The sequence below is a fragment of the Chionomys nivalis genome, chromosome 26 (assembly GCF_950005125.1).
Source record: "Chionomys nivalis chromosome 26, mChiNiv1.1, whole genome shotgun sequence".
In the NCBI taxonomy this organism is placed as follows: domain Eukaryota; kingdom Metazoa; phylum Chordata; class Mammalia; order Rodentia; family Cricetidae; genus Chionomys; species Chionomys nivalis.
The window spans coordinates 34,630,009-34,651,527 of NC_080111.1; the positions used below are offsets into that span (position 1 = coordinate 34,630,009).

Here is a 21,519-nt window from a genome sequence, read left to right on the forward strand (position 1 = left end):
AATAATGTTTTCTAGCTCCACCCATTTTCCTGCAAAATTCAAGATGTTGTTATTTTTTTTTCTGCTGTGTAGCACTCCATTGTGTAAATGTACCACACTTTTCTTATCCATTCTTCTATGGAGCGGCACTTAGGTTGTTTCCACATTTTGGAGTGAAGTGGAGCAGGGAAACCGGAAGCAGGTTGCACATTTGAGAAGTGTCCATATTGAATCTCCAGAGGGAATATGTCACTCCCTGGGCCTGCCCTATGGCCCAGAGCAAGTCCCTCCTCAGTTAGTTATGGGATTCTCCCCCTTCCACAGTATATCTTTTTTATAAATTAATTTCCACCTTCTGTTTTACTTTCTTTTTTTAAATTCATTTTTTGATCCAATGGCCAGCTGTTTAAACCACTGTAGATTGGATACATGTATCCCATTGGATACATGGGAAACCAGTCTGTTGTGCTGATGGGAATCACCTTGATCTGTCTCCCTCTAAACGGGGAGTCATCTAAAGCCAGGAAAGTCCTCTCTGACTCTTTGTCTAAGAATTCTATATGTGCAAACTCTTTGGCAAGGCCACCGAATTTGTCATAGCCATGAAAGTGAGCTTCCAGCTCTTCTGCTCCTGCACCATAGTCCACATTGACAACTTAGATGGAACTGGCATCAGCCTCCATCTTTCCCCCAAGAGACATGATCACTAAGCCAGCATTGCCTGGGGTTGTACTCTTATTTATTTGCTTCTCTGTCTCATTTTGTAGCTCCTTTAATTTCTCATCCTGTTCTTCTACCTCCCTGACTCCCTGAAGCTTTGATCACTTCTAGCAATCATACAGAGAATATCATACCCCAAAAATACACAAACATACACAAAAAATAGCAGTAACCTTGCCTTCAAAAGTGCTTGGAACACCAAGTAGATGGAGTAAATCAAGTTGATTTACATGTACACTGATTCTTTAAAAGTCTGTTCTCTTGAAATTCCATTTAAAAAGATTTCATTTCCTCACTGTAATGCAGACTTGGAATACATCACCAATTGTAGGAAACAACATGGTAAGTGATTCTAACAGACATCATTTTCTTTATCAAAAGAGAATGAGATGCTTTCAGTAATCAAATCTATTTTCTGTAAAGTAAAAACATCAGAAGACTTCAAGTGAATATTGTAAACTTTGGTGAAACAGCCCTTCTCACCGAACCCATTTTCTATTATTGGTAAAGGAGAGAACACTAGTGTACAGGATGTGTGATGGCCAGTGATTTAGTGAATTAGATTAGAACTTTGTTGTTCTTCTTTAAGAAACATATATATATGTGTGTGTGTGTGTGTGTGTGTGTGTGTGTGTGTGTATGTGTATGTAGATTTGTGATTGTGCCCTGTTTTGTCAGTGGTGTCATCCATATTGTTGATTTTGTGAACCATAATTAATTATATCATTCATTGTTTGTGAAAATGATGGACCTTCCATAGTTTGTACTCAGAATATTTTTTATACTCTTTGGTGATAAAGAGTTTTACTTTTCTCTTCTTGATCTTAGATGCTTGCTTCTAATTATTTTATTTTATATTATTTTTTCATTTATATTTTAATAATAAAGCCTGCCTGAAGATCATAAAGTAAAACAGATGCCATGGCCAGCCTTACACCACAGGCAATATTGACACACACCTTTAATCCCAGTAGTTACACTAGTTTGTTGTAGAGTCAATGCTGGTGTCTCATATCTTTAATTCTATCGCTAAGGAGTTGCAGATAGGAAGTGGCATGCCTGGGCAGAGAGAGGAATATAAGGTGGTAAGAGAGAGGAGCTGAGGATTGAGTGTTTTGTAGAAACAGCATTCAGTCTGAGGACTTGTAGAGACAGGATACCCCATTTGGTGAGTCTAACAACATTTATCTATGTCTCCCATTGGAGGGAATGCTGAGGCTAAGGAAAAGTTAGATTAAGAGAAATGAAGACAGAATCATAGGTTAGACTGAGAGGATGAAAGGTCAATAGAAAACAGCCCAAGATAATTTCTCAGCCAGCATATATACTGAACACAGTCAAAAGGCAGATCAAAAAGCAGTACAGTCAGCTTCCAACCTCCCTGCACTGTGCTAGGAGGCAGCTCAAACCTGTGCATTATCTGATTCAGCTAAGCAACTTCTAATCACTAACAAGGAGTGCCACTGGCTGGCCTACACTAGCCCAAATATTAATAGAAAAAATGGACTCTTTTAGCTGGGCAAAATGCTTTTTCTGTTGACTAACACAGGTGTTATTCACAGTCCTCAAGGTTACTAGAAGAACAGCAGGTATGCTTGGACTCAAATAGAATCTTTAAGTCTAAAATGACTCCAGATGGAAACTGAGTCACAAATGGCCTCCCACATTGGACTGCGAACTTTATAGAGCTAAGGTCTAGTGGTTGGATGCTCTGCTTCTTTGATCTTTCAGCTTTCAGCCCTACTATCTGACTACAGGATTTGAATAATATCAGTTTGCACTACATCTAAAATCTAATTTAAATAAAAGGCTTCTTTTTAATTCCTGTTCATGATTTTGGGTCTAAATCTCTATCAAGTAACTTAAAATTAAGTTTTTGATTCTGTATATAAATAAAAAAACTATGCTCCTTTAACCGCTTTGAGCTTTACTACATATAGCACTTAAAAGGTTTTCTACAGTAAACCACAATCATTCTTAGCAGTAACCATTAAAATCTTAAAGAGGGGCTTAGGGCCCCACACCGTTGATTTCTCCTAGAGTGTGGTAATGCCACTAAACTGACTACCCTCCTCTAAAGGTCAGCTTTGGGCTATAAATTATTCAGGACAGTTCCAAGATTACTATCTAAGATGGTCCTCATGAACTACATTAGCCAGAACTTGAGATAATTCCTCCAATTTCCCATTACACAAAGACTGGACAAGAGATAATACAGGCAATTCTCCCATGAATTGAAATTATCCTAGGTTTATTTCAGGGACCCTTATGGATGCCATTTCCCACAGAGAACAAAAAATAATTTCAAAATTATGATTCCCATATTCCCAAAAGTTGGGGTAAGCAGTTTGGTCATTCATTAGGTCATAATTTATGTCATCATTGAGGTGGAGGTGGTAACAAGTTACTATGGGTAATGGTAAAAAATATAAACAAAGGAGATAGTATTTAGTTATCTTGTTCTGAAAAGAAAAAGGGAAGATATAGAAATTAAAGGATAAATGATAGATTACCAATTTGACTTTAAATAAAAAACTATTTATATTAAATATTTTACCTTAGTATGGATTTTTGTATATTAATATATATTTGAGATTATTTTTGTTATATTGTAGATATTTCTAATCTTATTTAACATATTTTTGTATATTCATGGAAATTCAAGGTTATTTTTGATAAAACATACTGTACATACATTTTTACTCTTATGTAGGGTTTTCTGCCCAACAAGTCACTTTACGATGTAAAATAAATCTCTAGTCCTGAAAATTACTATTACAAGCTATTTAAATTAATAAGATTACAAGTTAATAGTTACATATTATAAACATACTTATATTCATTTTAGGTAGGCTTTCAAGGTGAAACAAAAAGACATTTCATTTTCATTTTTGTTTTCATGATAGGGTTCCTTTGTATTACTCTGGTTGTCCTGGAAATCACTTTGTAGACCATACTGGCCTTGAACACACTGAGATCAACCTGCTTTTGCCACACAAGTACTGGGATTAAAGACATGCACCATCACTCCCTGGCCAAAAATATATTTAAAATAAGTCATCAAACATTTCCTATTCAAAATATTGCATTTAAGATGTTATGATTATATAAGGTATTTATGGCAAGACATGTCTGTTCCTGACAACACCAATCTACTTCAGAGAAATGGATATCATAGAAATGACTAAATGTAGATAACTTTCTTGCTGGCAAGACTTAGGCACTGGCAAAAAACTGCCCTTTGACTTAACTACTTACAGTATACTGTCCAAGTTCGATAGGCAGGACACAAAAGAAAGTGACAGCTGAGCATTGCCATGGCAAAGCAGGACAATCCTACAGAATTCCTGCTTCACAGAAACTTGGTCAGATCTTCAAGTTGTAGAGGCTAAAGTTTAAAGTCCAACAGTACAGTGGAATCTTGGGTGACTGTCCAGGCAGTCAGTGGTTTATGTCATTTTTTGATTTTTTAAAATTGTTTTTATTGAGGTATGTATTTTTTTCTGCTTTCCTCCCTTCCTCCCTTCTTTTACCTTCTCCCATGATCCCCATGCTCCCATTTAGTTCAGAAAATTCTGTCTTTTCCTACTTTCCATGTAGATTATATCCATGTGTATTTCACATAGATTCCTCTTTGTTATCTAGGGTCTCTGGGTGTTGTAATAAGAGTGGTGGGGCTGCGTCCCCAGCACCCGGCTGCCCGCATGGCTTATGTCCCAAAATAATTACACAGAAACTGTATTTTTTGAACACTTCCTAGCCCATTAGTTCCAGCCTCTTACTGGCTAGCTCTCATATTGATCTAACCCATTTCTAATACTCTGTGTAGCACCATGAGCTGGCTTACCAGGAAAGATCTTAACCTGCGTCTGTCTGGAGTGGGAGAATCATGGCGACTGCCTGACGCGGCTTCTTTCTCCCAGCATTCTGTTCTGTTTACTCCACCCACCTAAGGGTTGGCCTATCAAATGGGACTAGGCAGTTTCTTTATTAATTAACCAATGAAAGCAACAGATTAACACAAGACCCACCTCCATCATCTGGGGTTGAGAATTATAGACTGGTTTTCTTTGCTTTAGGTCTAAAAGCCACTTATGAGTGAGGACATTGTATATTTGTCTTTCTGATATGGGTTATCTCACTCAGTATGATATGTTCTTGATCTATAAATTTACCTGCCATTTCAAGATGTCATTATTTTTTTCTGCTGTGTGGTACTCCATTGTGTAAATGCAGCACATTTTCCTCATCCATTCTTTGGTTAGGGAGTGTTTAGGTTGTTATCAGGCTAATGCAAATAGTGCTGGTATATTGTGAGAAGCAGCAGGCCACTTCCCGCCACCGGGCTTGCTTTACCCGAAATAATTTCATGGAAAATGTATTCTTTTAAATACTGCCTGACCCATTAATTACAGCTCTTATTGACTAATTTTCACATCTTGATTAGCCCATTTCTGATAATCTGTGTAGCACCACAAGCTGGTGGCTTACCAGGGAGACTCTTTTTTCTTTGTTTACCTTTAGAATCTCATACATATCAACAAAACATGGTGTCTTGTTTTAATTACGGATTCTGCTGTTGTGAAGAAACACCATGACCAAAAAGCAAAATTGGGTGAAAAGGGTTTAGTTGGATTATACTTCCTTATTGTTGTTCACTATTAAAAAATATCAGGGAAGGAACTTAAGGAGGGCAGGATCCTTGAGTCAAGAATTGATGCAAATGTGATGGGGAGTGCTTCTTACTTTCTTACTTCATAGGACTTACCCATCCTCTCTTTTTATAGAATCCAGGACCAGCCCAGGGATGGCATAACTCTCAGTGGGCTGTGCCCTCTGCCATTGATCAGTCATTGAGAGAATGCCTCATTTCTGAATCCCATGGAGGCATTTTTTTTTCTGAGGCTCCCTAATCTCTGATGTCTCTAGGTCATTGTCAAGTAGACATGGAAAACAAGCCCACATACATGGTACAAAAAGTTAAAGTAAGACTATGCAAAATCCATATAAAGCCTGGATATAGAAACCCAGTATGAGGAAAAGTGGTCTCAAAAGCTGTCAAATGAGTTAAAGTTCACCCCACATATACACGCACCAAGTCTTAGCAGTCCCACAAAACACCAAAGTATGAACTGATAACATATATGCAAAGCATTTATCACAGGCCCCTATAGGATCATGAGTCTCTGTGAGCACCAATAACTCCTGCTTAGTTGATTCTGTGGGCTTTGTTAACCTACTGTCCTCAACCAAGGTGGGAGGCTGTTGCTATGGTACTTTCTCCCCATTGCCAGCAGGGTCTCCTTAGCTCCTCTTATTGCTTGACTGTGTCTGCTCCTGCTGCTTTGAGTTCTTGGATTAGGCCAGTTTGATAACAATTGGCTGAGGCATCATTCTATGAGAATAACAACATTATGAGAAATCATTTCCTGGACATTTTTTCCTATCTTGTTTGTTTCTATAATAGACCTGTAGTATAGTGAGCTTCAGGTCTTAGACATCCAATTAGGATGGGCATTGTCTCCTTCTAATGGAATAGGCCTGAAGTTTCACAAGTTATTTGTTGTTTACTCCTACAAGTTCTGGGGAACAAATAACCCAATATATCTTGCAAGCACAACTAGATGTAGATGTAACTGTTGCTGGGTGGTGTCCCAGTCCCAACATTGAATACTTTGCTGGTTAGAGAAGACTTCAGAGGCTTCTTATCCCTCTTTCCTAAAAGTCCTTGCTAGTGGCATTTTCATACAATCTAATGAGTATTTACTGTACTAAGTACCATACCAACTCCCAAATGTTCCCCAATTCCTGTAGTCTTTCTTCATTCTCCCTACATCCAAGCACCCTGATCCTGATTTCTCCTGTTCCCATACCGAACTGCCGCCTTTCAATTTAGAAGACCTATTCTAGTGCTCCTTTCAGGGAGATCAATGTATCTCTCCCTTGATCCTTTGTTGTTAACTAACTCTGTGTCTGTGGATTGTAGCATGAATATCCTTTACTTTCAACCAATATTAATGTATAAGAGAGTTCATACTATTGTCATTTGTATTCCTGGGTCTTGAGGTAGGTTGAATCCTAATTTTCAGAGAAACTGCCATACTGTTTTCCAGAGTGGTTGTACAATTTGCATTTCTACCAGCAATGGAAGAGTCTTCCCCTTACTCCCATATCCTCTCCAGCATAAGCAGTCATTGGTGTTTTTGATCTTAGCTATTCTGACAGGTGGTGTTGCATAGTCATTTTGATTTGCATTTCCCTGATGGCTAAGGATGTTGAACATTTCCTTAAGTGTCTTTTGGCCATTTGAGATTATTCTATAGAAAATTCTCTGTTTAGTTCTGTACCCCATTTTAAATGAATTATTTGAAATTTTGATGTTTAATTTCTTGAGTTCTTTATATATTTTGGAGATCAGTCTTCTATCTTATGTGGGATTGGAAATTAATTTATTTTCCCATTCAACAAGCTGCTTTATTGTGTTATTGACTTTTGTCCTTTGCTTTGGAGAAGCTTCTCAGTTTTAGAAGGTCCCATTTATTTAATTTTCCTCTCAGACTCTGTGTTACAGGTGTTATATTTAGGAAGTGGTCTTCTGTTCCATGCTTGGAAGGCTACTTTTCACATTCCTATCAGTTTCAGTGTGGTCCAAGTTATGTTAAGGTCTTTATCCCCTTTAGACTTGAGTATTGTGCATGGTGATAGATATGGATCTATTTGCATTCCTTTACATGTTGATATCCAGTTATGCCATAACCATTTGTTGCAGATGCTTTCTTTTTTCATTGTATAATTTTAGCTTATTTGTCAAAAAATCAGGTGTTCATAGGTGTGAGGATTAATATCTGGGTCTTTGATTCAATTCCATCATTCAACCTGTTTGTGTTTTTGTCCATCATCTCGTCTTCAAACCTCCAAAATGAACTGTTTACTTAATTAAATCATATGTTCCCAGCAGTCTCAATCATCTCAATGTACCATTTTGATATTGTCCCGAGCAGTTTGTAGTCCAAACCTGATGTTTGGATGGTGAAACAATAGAATAGTGTGGTTGAATCTTCCTTGCATGACTCACACTTCTTTTGGAGACTTCACAAGTCACTGTAATGCATGCTCATATTTCATTGCAAAAAATTTAAGCATTTTAATTGTCACATGCAGTAGATCTGTAAGAGGTTAAAGGATGAGTATTTGTTATGTATGCCTAGATATCAGATAGAGACCCAGACCCAAAATTAAATACAGGCAGCTAGATGAAACCTTTCCCTAGAATTAGTTACTTCCCTATATGATCATTAATATTATGGCTAAAGGGATATTTGTGGTTAATCTCTCCCAAGAAATTACTGTAAGCTCTTTGCCAATCTTCACTTCCTGTCCATAATGATTCAATCTCAACATTAGCAAAACATGCTACAATTTAACCTTGGTAAATTCTTGCTAATAGATGAAGTTTCAGTTTTCTTTTTAAAAACAACTCAGCTTTTTTCCACATAACTTTTTAGTTTTTTAGTACGTTTATATGCTTAAAATATCGATTATAAGATAATATCTTTCTTCTGCAGTAAAATTTCTATAGGGAATGCATAGAACATAAAATGTCTAGAATGAAGGCCAGGAGGTGATGGCTCAAGCCTTTAATCCCAGCACAGTGGAGGCAGAGGCAGGTGGAGTTCAAGGCCAGCCTGGTCTAGAAGAGCTAGTTCCAGGACACATTCCAAAGCAACAAAGAAACCTGTATCAAAAAAAGTCTTGAATGTAACCAAACTTCACATCCAAACAATCCGTAAGTGCCTCCTATAATTTTATTTCCACTAAACCATTTTTTTCTTTGCTTTAGATGATAATTCTCTTTGACTATTTAAATCCTTGTCACCTTTTATGGTTTGGTTCTAATTACTGTTTTTAACTTTTTACTCCAATAGTGGGATATAGATGGTCAATGTCTTGCGGCAATTTCTGAAAATTATTAAGATTCCACAAGTAATCTCTCCTAATTTTTAACTTTTGGGCTCAAATTTTTATGAAAGTATATTATATGCTGAATAATTAATAGAATCACCTTTTTGTATATTTTAAAAAGTAATCCCCAAAAAGACAAAGTTTGTTTTACTTCACCAACATTTTTTCTCTAAAGTATTTACATTTGAATCAGCTAATAAAATTCCAAATAATGTTGAAAACATAACTAACTTGAGTATAATTTCAATTGTAATAAATAACAAAGTACAAACATGCAGTACGTTGTATCCTAATTGGTTTTCAAGGACTAGAAATTTTCATTACATGTTTAAGTGAGTTGAATTAGATAAAATAGTTTGAGTAAGAATATAAAAATCATAGACAGTATGTTTTAGTCAAATGTTAAGTTTATTTCAAAAGGGAGCATCCATGTCTATATCAATGTAAAATATATAAATTAGTAGTTACTTTTTAAAATTAATTTTAATGATCTACACTTTTACATCATACACATATATGCCCCTTTATTCTTTTTTTTGTTTTTTTTTTATTCTTTTTTAATTAAAATTTCCAACTGCTCCCCGTTTCCCATTTCCCTCCCCTCCTCCCACACATTGCCCACTCCCCCCACTCCCCTCCCCCATCCCCACTCCTCTTCTCCTCCCCCCAGTCCATTCCCCCTCCCTCTAGATACTGAAGAGCAGTCCAAATTCCCTGCCCTACAGGAAGACCAAGGTCCTCCCACTTCCATCCAGGCCCAGGAAGGTGAGCATCCAAACAGGCTAAGCTCCCACAAAGCCAGTTCATGTATTAGGATCGAAACCTAGTGCCATTGTCCTTGGCTTCTCATCAGCCTTCATTGTCCGCCATGTTCAGAGAGTCCAGTTTCAACCCATGCTTATTCAGTCCCCATCCAGCTGGCCTTGAAGAGCTCCCAATAGATCAGTTCCACTGTCACAGTGGGTGGGTGCACGCCTCGTGGTCCTGATTTCCTTGCTCATGTTCTCCCTCCTTCTGATCCTCATTTGGACCTTAAGAGCTCAGACCGTTGCTCCAATTTGGGTCTCTGTCTCTCTCTCGATCTATCGCCAGTTGAAAGTTCCTGTGCCATTCTCCTTGGCCTCTCGTCAGCTCTCATTGTCCGCCACATTCCGAGAGTCTGGTTTTATCCCATGTTTTTTCAGTAGCAGTCCAGCTGACCTTGGTGAGCTCCCAATAGATCGGCCCCACTGTCTCAGTGGCTGGGTGCACCCCTCATGGTCCTGACTTCCTTGTTCATGTTCTCTCTCCTTCTGCTCCTCATTATAACCTTGGGAGCTCAGTCCGGTGCTCCAGTGTGGGTCTCTGGCTCTATCTCCATCCATCGCTAGATGAAGGTTCTATGGCGATATGCAAGATATTCATCAGTATGATTATAGGATAGTTTCATTTCAGGTTCCCTATCCTCAGGTGCCCCAATGAACTAACTGGGGACATTGCCCTGGGCATCTGGTAGCCATTCCAAGTTCAAGTCTCTTGCCACCCCTTAGGTGGCTCCCTTACCTAAGGTATGAGTTTCCCTGCTCCCCTATCCAACCTTCCTTTATCCCCAATCACCCCGATTCCCCCAGTTCCCCTCATCCTCTCCTTCACACTTTTCTCTCCCCATCACCCCTCATCCCCATCCCACCCCACCCCCAAGATTCCAATTTTTTGCCCATCAGTCATGTCTATTTCCCATAGCTGGGAGGATATCTATATGTTTTTCCTTGGGTTTACCCTCTTGTTTAGCTTCTTTAGGATCACAAATTATAGACTCAGTAGCCCCTATCCATGGCTAGAAAGCAATTATGAGTGAGTACATCCCATGTTCTTCTTTTTGGGTCTGGGTTACCACACTCAGGATCGTATTTTCTATTTCCATCCATTTGCATGCAAAATTCAAGAAGTCATTGTTTTTTACCGCAGAGTAGTACTCTAATATGTATATATTCCACACTTTCTTCATCCATTCTTCCATTGAAGGGCATCTAGGTTGCTTCCAGGTTCTGGCTATTACAAATAATGCTGCTATGAACATAGTTGGACAAATGCTTTTGTCATATGATAGGGCATCTCTTGGGTATATTCCCAAGAGTGGTATTGCTGGGTCCAGGGGTAGGTTGATCCCAATTTTTCTGAGAAACCGCCACACTGATTTCCAAAGTGGTTGCACAAGTTTGCAGTCCCACCAGCAATGGATGAGGGTACCCCTTTCTCCACAACCTCTCCAGCAAAGGCTATCCTTGGTATTTTTGATTTTAGCCATTCTGACAGGTGTAAGATGATATCTCAAAGTTGTTTTGATTTGCATTTCTCTGATCGCTAAGGAGGTTGAGCATGACCTTAAGTATCTTTTGGCCATTTTAACTTCTTCTGTTGAGAATTCTCTGTTCAGTTCAGTGCCCCATTTTTTAATTGGGTTAATTATCCTTTTAAAGTCTAGTTTCTTGAGTTCTTTATATATTTTGGAGATCAGACCTTTGTCTGTTGCGGGGTTGGTGAAGATCTTCTCCCAGTCAGTAGGCTGCCTTTTTGTCTTAATGACAGTGTCCTTTGCTTTACAGAAGCTTCTCAGTTTCAGGAGGTCCCATTTATTCAATGTTGCCCTTAATGTCTGTGCTGCTGGGGTTATACATAGGAAGCGATCTCCAGTGCCCATATGTTGTAGGGTACTTCCCATTTTCTCTTCTATCAGGTTCAGTGTGTTCAGATTGATATTGAGGTCTTTGATCCATTTGGACTTGAGTTTTGTGCATGGTGATAGATATGGGTCTATTTTCATTCTTCTACAGGTTGACATCCAATTGTGCCAGCACCATTTGTTGAAGATGCTTTCTTTCTTCCATTGTATACTTTTAGCTCCTTTATCGAAAATCAGTTGTTCATAGGTTTGTGGGTTAAAATCCGGGTCTTCTATACGATTCCATTGGTCGACTTCTCTGTTTTTATGCCAGTACCACGCTGTTTTCATTACTGTAGCTCTGTAATAGAGTTTGAAGTCAGGGATGGTAATGCCTCCAGATGATCCTTTATTGTATAAGATTGTTTTGGCTATCCTGGATTTTTTTTTTCTCCATATAAAGTTGATTATTGTCCTTTAAAGATCTGTGAAGAATTTTGATGGGATTTTAATGGGGATTGCATTGAATCTATAAATTGCCCTTGGTAGAATTGCCATTTTTACTATGTTGATTCTCCCAATCCAAGAGCAAGGGAGATCCTTCCATTTTCTGGTATCCTCTTCAATTTCTTTCTTCAATGCCTTAAAGTTTTTGTCAAATAGATCTTTCACTTTCTTGGTTAGAGTTACCCCAAGATATTTTATGCTGTTTGTGGCTATCGTGAAAGGTGATGATTCTCTTATTTCTCTCTCTGCTTCCAGATCCTTTGTGTATAAGAGGACGACTGATTTTTTGGAGTTGATCTTGTATCCTGCCACATTACTAAAGGCGTTTATCAGCTGTAGGAGTTCTTTGGAGGAGTTTTTGGGGTCGCTCATGTACACTATCATATCATCTGCAAATAATGCAAGTTTAACATCTTCCTTTCCAATTTGAATCCCCTTTATCCCCTTATGTTGTCTTATTGCTATTGCTAAAACTTCGAGAACTATATTGAAGAGGTATGGAGAGAGTGGACAGCCTTGGCGTGTTCCTGATTTTAGTGGGATGGCTTTAAGTTTCTCTCCATTTAATTTGATATTAGCTGTCGGCTTGCTGTATATAGCTTTAATTATATTTAGGTATGACCCTTGTATCCCTAATCTCTCCAAGACTTTTATCATAAAGGGATGTTGAATTTTGTCAAATGCTTTTTCAGCATCTAATGAAACGATCATATGGTTTTTTTCTTTCAGTTTATTTATATGATGGATTACATTGATAGATTTGCGTATGTTAAACCAGCCCTGCATCTCTGGTATGAAGCCTACTTGATCATAATGGATAATTTTTCTAATGTGTTCTTGGATTCGGTTTGCCAGAATTTTGTTGAGGATTTTTGCGTCGATGTTCATGAGTGAGATTGGCCTGTAATTCTCTTTCTTGGTTGGGTCTTTGTGTGGTTTTGGTATCAGAGTTACTGTAGCTTCATAAAAGGAATTTGGCAATGACTCTTCTGTTTCTATATTGTGAAATACATTAAGGAGAATAGGTATTATGTCTTCTTGGAAGTTCTGGTAGAATTCCGCATTGAAACCATCTGGTCCTGGACTTTTTTTGGAAGGGAGATTTTTGATAACAGCTTCTAATTCTTCACGACTAACAGGTCTATTTAGGTTGTTCACCTGGTCCTTGTTTATCTTTGGTAAATGGTATTTATCTAAAAAAGCGTCCATTTCTTTTACATTTTCCAGTTTTGTGGCATACAGGCTTTTGTAGTAAGATCTAATGATTCTCTGAATTTCCTCTGTGTCTGTGGTTATGTCTTCCTTTTCATTTCTGATCTTATTAATTTGCAAATTCTCTCTCTGCCGTTTGATTAGTTTGGATAGGGGTTTATCAATCTTGTTGATTTTCTCCAGGAACCAGCTTTTTGATTCATTGATTCTTTCAATTCTTTTCTGTGTTTCTATTTTGTTGATTTCAGCCCTCAGTTTGATTATTTCCAGTCTTCTACCCCTTCTAGGTGAGTCTGCTTCTTTTTTTCTAGAGCTTTCAGGTGTGCTGTTAAGTCTCCAATGTGTGCTTTCTCTGTTTTCTTTAAGTGGGCAGTTAGTGCTATGAACTTTCCTCTCAGAACTGCTTTCATAGTGTCCCATAGGTTTGAGTATGTTGTTTCTTTATTTTCATTGTCTTCAAGGAAGAGTTTAATTTCTTTCTTTATTTCTTCCTTAATCCCGGTATGGTTCAGTAGTTGACTATTCAGTTTCCATGAGTTTGTAGGCTTTCTGGGGGTAGCATTGTTGCTGAATTCTAGCTTTAATCCATGGTGATCTGATAAGATACAGGTGGTTATTAATATTTTTTTGTAACTGTGGATGTTTGCTTTGTTACCGAGTATGTGGTTGATTTTTGAGAAGGTTCCATGAGCTGCCGAGAAGAAGGTATATTCTTTCCTATTTGGGTGGAATATTCTATAGATGTCTGTTAAGTCCATTTGATTCATTACCTCCATTAATTCTCTTATTTCTCTGTTAGGTTTCTGTCTAATTGACCTGTCCATTGGTGAGAGAGGAGTATTAAAGTCTCCTACTGTTAATGTGTGCGGTTTGATGGCTGCCTTGAGTTTTAACAATGTTTCTTTTACGTACGTGGGTGCTTTTATATTAGGGGCATAGATATTCAGGATTGAGACTTCATCCTGATGAATTGTTCCTGTTATGAGTAGAAAATGTCCCTCTCCATCTCTCCTGATTGATTTAAGTTTGAAGTCAACTTTGTTAGAAATTAGTATGGCCACCCCTGCTTGTTTCTTAGGTCCATTTACTTGATAAGCCTTATCCCAACCCTTTACTCTGAGTAGGTGCCTGTCTTTGTGGTTGGGGTGTGTTTCTTGTAAACAGCAGAATGTTGGATCCTGTTTTCGTATCCAATCTCTTAGTCTGTGCCTTTTTATAGGTGAGTTGAGTCCATTGACATTAAGTGATATTAATGACCAGTGGTTGTTAACTCCGGTCATTTTTTATGTTGTAAATTTTGTGTGTTCCCCTTCTTTGTGTTGCGCTGGTGAAGGGTCTCTAGTTGTCTGAGATATTGTGGTCATTGTTGGACTCCTTGGTTAGTGATTTTCCTTCTATTACTTTCTGTAAGGCTGGATTTGTGGCTACGTATTGTTTAAATTTGTTTTTATCCTGGAAAATTTTGTTTTCTCCATTTATAGTAAACGAAAGCTTGGCTGGGTATAGTAGTCTGGGCTTGCATCCATGGTCTCTTAGTTTCTGCAGTACATCTATCCAGGACCTTCTGGCTTTCATGGTTTCCATAGAGAAGTCAGGTGTAAGTCTGATAGGTTTACCTTTATAAGTAACTTGGCCTTTTTCCTTTGCTGCTCTTAGTATTCTTTCTTTATTCTGTATGCTTTGTGTTTTGATTATTATATGGCGAGAGGATGTTTTTTTTTGATCCAGCCTATTCGGTGTTCTGTATGCTTCTTGAACCTTCATAGGTATATCTTTCTTTAGGTTGGGAAAGTTTTCTTCTATAATTTTATTAAATATATTTTCTGTACTGTTGAGCTGCGGTTCTTCCTCTTCTTCTATTCCTATTATTCTTAGGTTTGGTCTTTTTATTGTGTCCCATATTTCCGGAATGTTTTGTGATGAGAATTTGTTGGCCTTGCTGTTTTCTTTGATCAGCGTGTTTATTTTCTCTATGGTATCTTCAGAATCTGAGATTCTTTCTTCTATATCTTGTATTCTGTTGGTTATGCTTGCTTCTGTAGTCTCTATTCGTTTACCTAGATTTTCCCTGTCCAGCTGGCCTTCTGTTTGTGTTTTCTTCTTTGCCTCCATTTCAGTTTTTAAGTCTTGAACTGTTTCCATTATCTGTTTGATTGTTTTTCCTTGGTTTCCTAGGGTATCATTCACTGATTTACTCAATTCTTCAAACTTTCTGTTATACTTCTCATCCATTTCTATAAGGGCATTTTTTACATGTTGTTTAAGGGCGTCAATCACTTTCATAAAGTCAATTTTGTCTACTTCTTCATGATTAAGGTGTTCATGTCCACCTGTTGGGAGGTCGCTGGGTTCTGGTGGTTTCATATTGTTTTTCATATTGTTAGGTGAATTCTTGCATTGGCGCCTGCCCATCTCTTTCTCCGAATGCTCCCCTCTGGATCTTCTTTTACCAGATCAGGTCTCCTTGCCTACTGATGTACCTTCCCAGTGATGGCTCTCTGCAGTGCTAGCTCTCCTGGTTTCTAGTGATGTCTCTCCTTGCTTGTTGCAGGCAGGCCAGTGAAACAAAGGAAGTCTTGCCTGCCTACTTGCCCTGAGGATTTGCCCCCAGCGCCAGACAGACTGAGCTGGATGGTGTTATGTGCCCAAAGAGGAAAGGGGGCAGAAGGAAGAAGGGTTCTGGATGCAAGCTGGGTGGGACAAGAAGAGAGAGGCAGTATGCGGGGTATAGAGACCCTGCAGGGAGCCCAGGGAGTATTGGGAGGGGGATGAGGAACTTCAGAGTTCCCTGTCCAGGGCTGCTTCCGCCGCCGCCACTGGTCCCAAACTCACCGCACTGCTGTCTCTCCTGGTGCCGAGATCAGATCTCCGTGCAGGTTGGGTAGTTCGTAAACAAAGCGCCTACCTTGGTTGGTGCAGGCAGGCCAGTGAAACAAAGGAGGTCTCGCCTGCCTACTTGCCCTGAGGATTTGCCCCCAGCGCCAGACAGACTGAGCTGGATGGTGTTATGTGCTCAAAGAGGAAAGGGGACAGAAGGAAGAAGGGTTCTGGATGCAAGCTGGGTGGGACAAGAAGAGAGAGGCAGTATGGGGGGGTAGAGCCCCTGCAGGGAGCCCGGGGAGTATAGGGAGGGGGATGAGGAACTTCAGAGTTCCCTGTCCAGGGCTGCTTCCGCCGCCGCCGCCGCTGGTCCCAAACTCACCGCACTGCTGTCTCTCCTGGTGCCGAGATCAGATCTCCGTGCAGGTTGGGTAGTTCGTAAACAAAGCGCCTACCTTGGTTGGTGCAGGCAGGCCAGTGAAGCAAAGGGGGTCTCGCCTGCCTACTTGCCCTGAGGATTCGCCCCCAGCGCCAGACAGACTGAGCTGGATGGTGTTATGTGCCCAAAGAGGAAAGGGGACAGAAGGAAGAAGGGTTCTGGATGCAAGCTGGGTGGGACAAGAAGAGAGAGGCAGTATGGGGGGGTAGAGCCCCTGCAGGGAGCCCAGGGAGTATCCCCCTTTATTCTTTTTAGATTCAGAAATCTACACATTTATCCTATCATTTCATTGGGTGCCTTTTGTAAGTGGATGTATATTTATGAATATAGAGAGCTGGTTTTGGAGATGGCCACTGGCTCTGTCCCTCTATAAATCCAACCATGTCATTAAAATAAAAATTCAGAGTTTCTCTCTCATGTCAGGAGCATGGGACAGAAAGAAAAAAGAATTTAGAAAATTTTTTACTTTTTTCTATTTCTATTTTTGTCTATATTGAACATGTCATTGAATATATATATATATATGTCTATATATGACTATATAAATAATGTTTAAGTTTTCAACAATGAACAATGAATTTTCCTGCAGTAATTTTTGAAGTTTCCAAGAAGAAGTTGGGGTCCCACAACAACTCAACCTGGTTGATATGATGGCATGATGATGATAGTGCTACTACCAGACCTGTTTTGCATACCAGCTGCTCAAGATGGTTCCAACTTGGTTAGCTGAAATGGTCCACTTTTTACAATGTTCTGGACAGACCTTATAAGGAGAAGCTCAGAAAAACTTTACAAAATATCAAAGACTATTTGCAATTATACCAGTCACAGGATCCCTTAGAAAGAACATTGCCCCCATGACAGCTAGAAGTAATTCTAAAAGACTACATCCCCTCTCCCAACAAAGTTTGTCCTAGGGTTAAGGACATCATTTAGGGGTTGATTATAATTAGTATAGGGTTGTGGGTTGGAAGGGAAATTTTATGGGCTCAGGGATTTCTTTTTAAAAAAGGGAAATTGGATGGAATAAGATAGTGTGAGTTTACATACATTAATAATAATAGTGAGTAATAGAGTGAATGCTTGTGAGTTATAATTTATAGGCAATTGCTTTGATATAGTTTTTTGTATATTGATATAATGTTAAATATTGAATATTGTATGCATTCATGCTTCTACCTCTGCTTAAAACATTTTATATATTGATAAATATATTTATCAAATGGCAATGTACATTTCTTCCACTGATCAAGATACTTATACATTGGTTACATTTTGAGCCCATTGTTGTTTATTGTACAATATTCTAATATGAAGTCTTAGTCTTTAAGTTATATAGGTATTAGAATTATAGATCAATAGTCATCTATGTTTGTCATACTTAGAATAATCAGGTTTTTTAGACACATAAAGAACATATTTTGCACAGATAGGTAATCTTCAACCACTTCAAAGAGCTGTAAAATATGGAATTTAAATAACCTAGGGTACTGTTGAAGTGAGACACGATTACTACTGGTAGCATTGATCTATTTTCCAGAGAATGTTGAGCACCAAACACACTCGGAGCTTGTTTTCTTGTTGTCAAAACTGGCCTTTGGGCAAAGACATGCTCATGCCTCAACCTCTGACAAGATACATGGTATCAAAAAATGGATAAGCAGTTCTGTTAAATCTTGACTGGCATTCATCTCAGAGACAAATATACCCACCTCTGTTTTCTGAGTGTTGTGATAAAGGCAAAATACACCAATATGCCCAGTTTGTCCATCTTTTTTTTCCTTTCTATAGTCATTAATTTTTTCATGCATACAACGTCCTGTTGATCTTTTCCCTTTTTCTCTCCCTGTGAATAGATACTCCTCTTATAAAGTGGTATCCTATACAAAGGACACAGAAATAACAGAATTGATTCTCCTTTTCAATTTCCTTCTAAAGTGACTATGTCATGGAACAAGAATGGGGAACACCAGAATCATAAAACTATACTTTCAAAGAAGTGTGCATTTCACTGTCATACTTACATTGTACTCATGTTTGGAATATTTTGAAGGCAGTGGCCTATGATGATGTGCACATCAACTTCACTAAGGAAGAGTGGGATTGGCTGAATCCTTCCCAGAAGAATCTCTACAAAGATGTGATGCTTGAGACCTACAGGAACCTAACTACTATAGGTGAAAATGAATTTCTTCCATGTTTCAAAATATGGAAATAACTTTTCCTTGGCTTATGATTTTGTTCTATAATTTGTTTTAGAGAAAGAAGAATGAGGTAAATAACAAACACAGTCACAGTTCTTAGGTGAACTTAAGATAATAGGCTAATTGTTGCACATTATTAAATAATATAACATAGATATTCTGGTACTATATTTTAGGATACATTTGGGAAGATCTTAACACTGGAGAGCATTGTCAATGTTCTAGAAGACATGCAAGGTAATTTTCTTGGGCAAGATCATAACAATTTCTTTTGAATAGTCTGTAATGTGTTCTGGAACTTTAAAACAAAAGCAACAGTGTAAATAAGCATAGCTTTAAATGTATTGATGGTTATTAAGTTCTCACAAATTCATATACCTCAATTTCATGTATGTGACTTGCATCTGCAAAGCCTTCATTTAAAAAAAAGTCTAGGTAGCAATTCCTAAACAGATATCACCATTTGATTCATAGCACTATGAGAGCTATGTTGTAGAACTGCAGCTTCATTTGCTTCTTGCTATTCATGACAGAAAATGTATACATATTTCAGTGATGCTGAGTATAGCTGCAAAACTTTCTACTAATTCAATAGCCCATGGTAAGCCTTGTATCACTCATATACTTTTTGTAACTGTGCTAAGTTTAGTGAAATCAGATTAATCAAGGGTCGAGGGGCAGTTGATGTGGAGAAACCTTAATATATATACCACAAGTTTATGAAAGTAGAACTTTGTGGATTCATTGTGGAAATCTTTTATACACTATTATTTTTTCATATGTATATATGTCACTCTTGACACAAGTGTATGAGCATAGGAATATGGAAAGATTTATCATACCTTTCCTTAAGTACAATTAAGAAGATAAACTGTAGTTCCTATGTAGAGTGTACATGTTTAATTTGATGCAAAAATACAAAGTTAATTTATTTTCTATCATCATGCTTAATACATAAATACAAACTCACATTACAACAAAAACAAACAAACAAACATGAGTTCTAGGTCTATGCAAATACTTCTGGGTGTCTTACTTCACTTACCAATTGTATAATAATTTACAATGTAGTAAAATTATAAATGGAGTAAAGTTGGTAAAGCACTCAGTAAAAAAAAAACTAGAAAAATATAGGTATAGTTATAGATGAAAAGATAAACCACGACACAATGGAATTTCTCATCACAAATATTTTTTAGATATAAAATGACCCCTAATGAGAGAACAAAACATGATTTTAAACAAAGCTATAAAACCTTGATATTTGATTCCTTTTTACAATTTGAAAAAACATTAAATTAATTCATATAGGTATGAGGTTCAACTGCATTGAATGTGGTAAAGCTTTTACATGTGTAAATTATCCTTGCAGGATTGAAAGAAATCAAACTGGAGAGAAGTTTCCAGTATATTCTCACTGTGGTAAAGACTTGTCTTATAACACTCATCTTCTAAGGAATGAAAAAACACATAGCGGAGAAAAACGCTGTGAAATTAAGCAATGTGATGAAGTCTTTTCTTATCACAATCATCTTGAAATGCATAAAAGAACACACACTGGAGAGAAACCCCATGAATATGGTCAAGATGATAAAGACTATCTTTATGATACTCATCAAAGTCATAAACGAACACATACTGGAGAGAAATCATATGAATGTAATCTGCATGGTAAGGTCTTTTCTGATCACAGTCATCTTCAAAAGATTAAAAGAATATGTACTAAAGAGACACCCTATGAATATAATCAATGTGGTAAAGCCATTGATCAATGTACTGTTTTTCAAACACATAAAAGAATTCAAACTGGAGAAAAACACTATGAATGTAATCAGTGTGGTAAGGCCTTTGCACACCATAATCATGTTCAATTGCATAAAAGAACACATACTGGAGATAAACACTATGAATGTAATCAGTGTGGTAAGGCCTTTGCATACCACAGTAAACTTCAAAGCCATAAGAGAACACATACTGGAGAGAAACCCTATGAATGTAATCAGTGTGGTAAGGCCTTTGCACGTCAGAGTCATCTTCAAATGCATAAAAGAACACATACTGGAGAGAAACCCTATGAATGTAATCATTGTGGTAAGGTCTTTGCACGACATGATCATCTTCAATTGCATAAAAGAACACATACTGGAGAGAAACCCTATGAATGTAATCAGTGTGGTAAGGCCTTTGCACAGAACAATTCTCTTCAATACCATAAAAGAACACATACTGGAGAGAAACCTTATGAATGTGATCAGTGTGGTAAGGCCTTTGCACAGAACTTTTCTCTTCAATACCATAAAAGAACACATACTGGAGAGAAACCCTATGAATGTAATCAGTGTGGTAAGGCCTTTGCACAGAACAATTCTCTTCAATACCATAAAAGAACACATACTGGAGAGAAACCCTATGAATGTAATCATTGTGGTAAGGCCTTTGCACAGCACAGTGATCTTCAAAGGCATAAAAGAACACATACTGGAGAGAAACCCTATGAATGTAATCAGTGTGGTAAGGTCTTTGCATGTCACAGTAATCTTCAAAAGCATAAAAGAACACATACTGGAGAGAAACCCTATGAATGTAATCATTGTGGTAAGGCCTTTGCAAAGAACATTTCTCTTCAATACCATAAAAGAACACATACTGGAGAGAAACCCTATGAATGTAATCATTGTGGTAAGGCCTTTGCACGTCAGAGTCATCTTCAAAACCATAAAAGAACACATACTGGAGAGAAACCCTATGAATGATATCAGTGTGAAAAGCCCTTTGCAGACCTTTGTACCCTTAAAAGGCTTAAAATGTAACATACTCTAGAGATATCTGTGCATGGAATGTGGTAAATTCTTTTTCACAATCATCTCCAAATGCATAATATGAGCCCTTTTGTAGAGAAACCCTGAAGATAATTTGTGTATTTTTCAAAACATGAAAAAAATGATACTGTAGTGAAACTCTATAAATGAATTCAGTTTCATAATGTTTTGTGCTTTATTTAGGAGTAAGACTTTGTGTGTAGTCATCTGAGAAAG

At 37.9% G+C, this 21,519-nt stretch overlaps 1 protein-coding gene across 1 annotated transcript in view; it reads left to right on the forward strand.

Annotated features, from left to right (window-relative positions):
* LOC130866846 (zinc finger protein 431-like) overlaps window positions 1-21,237 on the forward strand; it is a 98,013-nt gene extending 76,776 nt beyond the window's left edge. The window contains exons 2-5 of the mRNA XM_057758462.1: window positions 18,334-18,457; window positions 18,661-18,721; window positions 19,941-20,089; window positions 20,171-21,237. Coding sequence (XP_057614445.1) covers window positions 18,334-18,457; window positions 18,661-18,721; window positions 19,941-20,089; window positions 20,171-21,237 — 1,401 coding nt within the window. The remainder of the gene's footprint in view (window positions 1-18,333; window positions 18,458-18,660; window positions 18,722-19,940; window positions 20,090-20,170) is intronic.
* The last annotated feature ends 282 nt before the right edge of the window (window positions 21,238-21,519 follow it).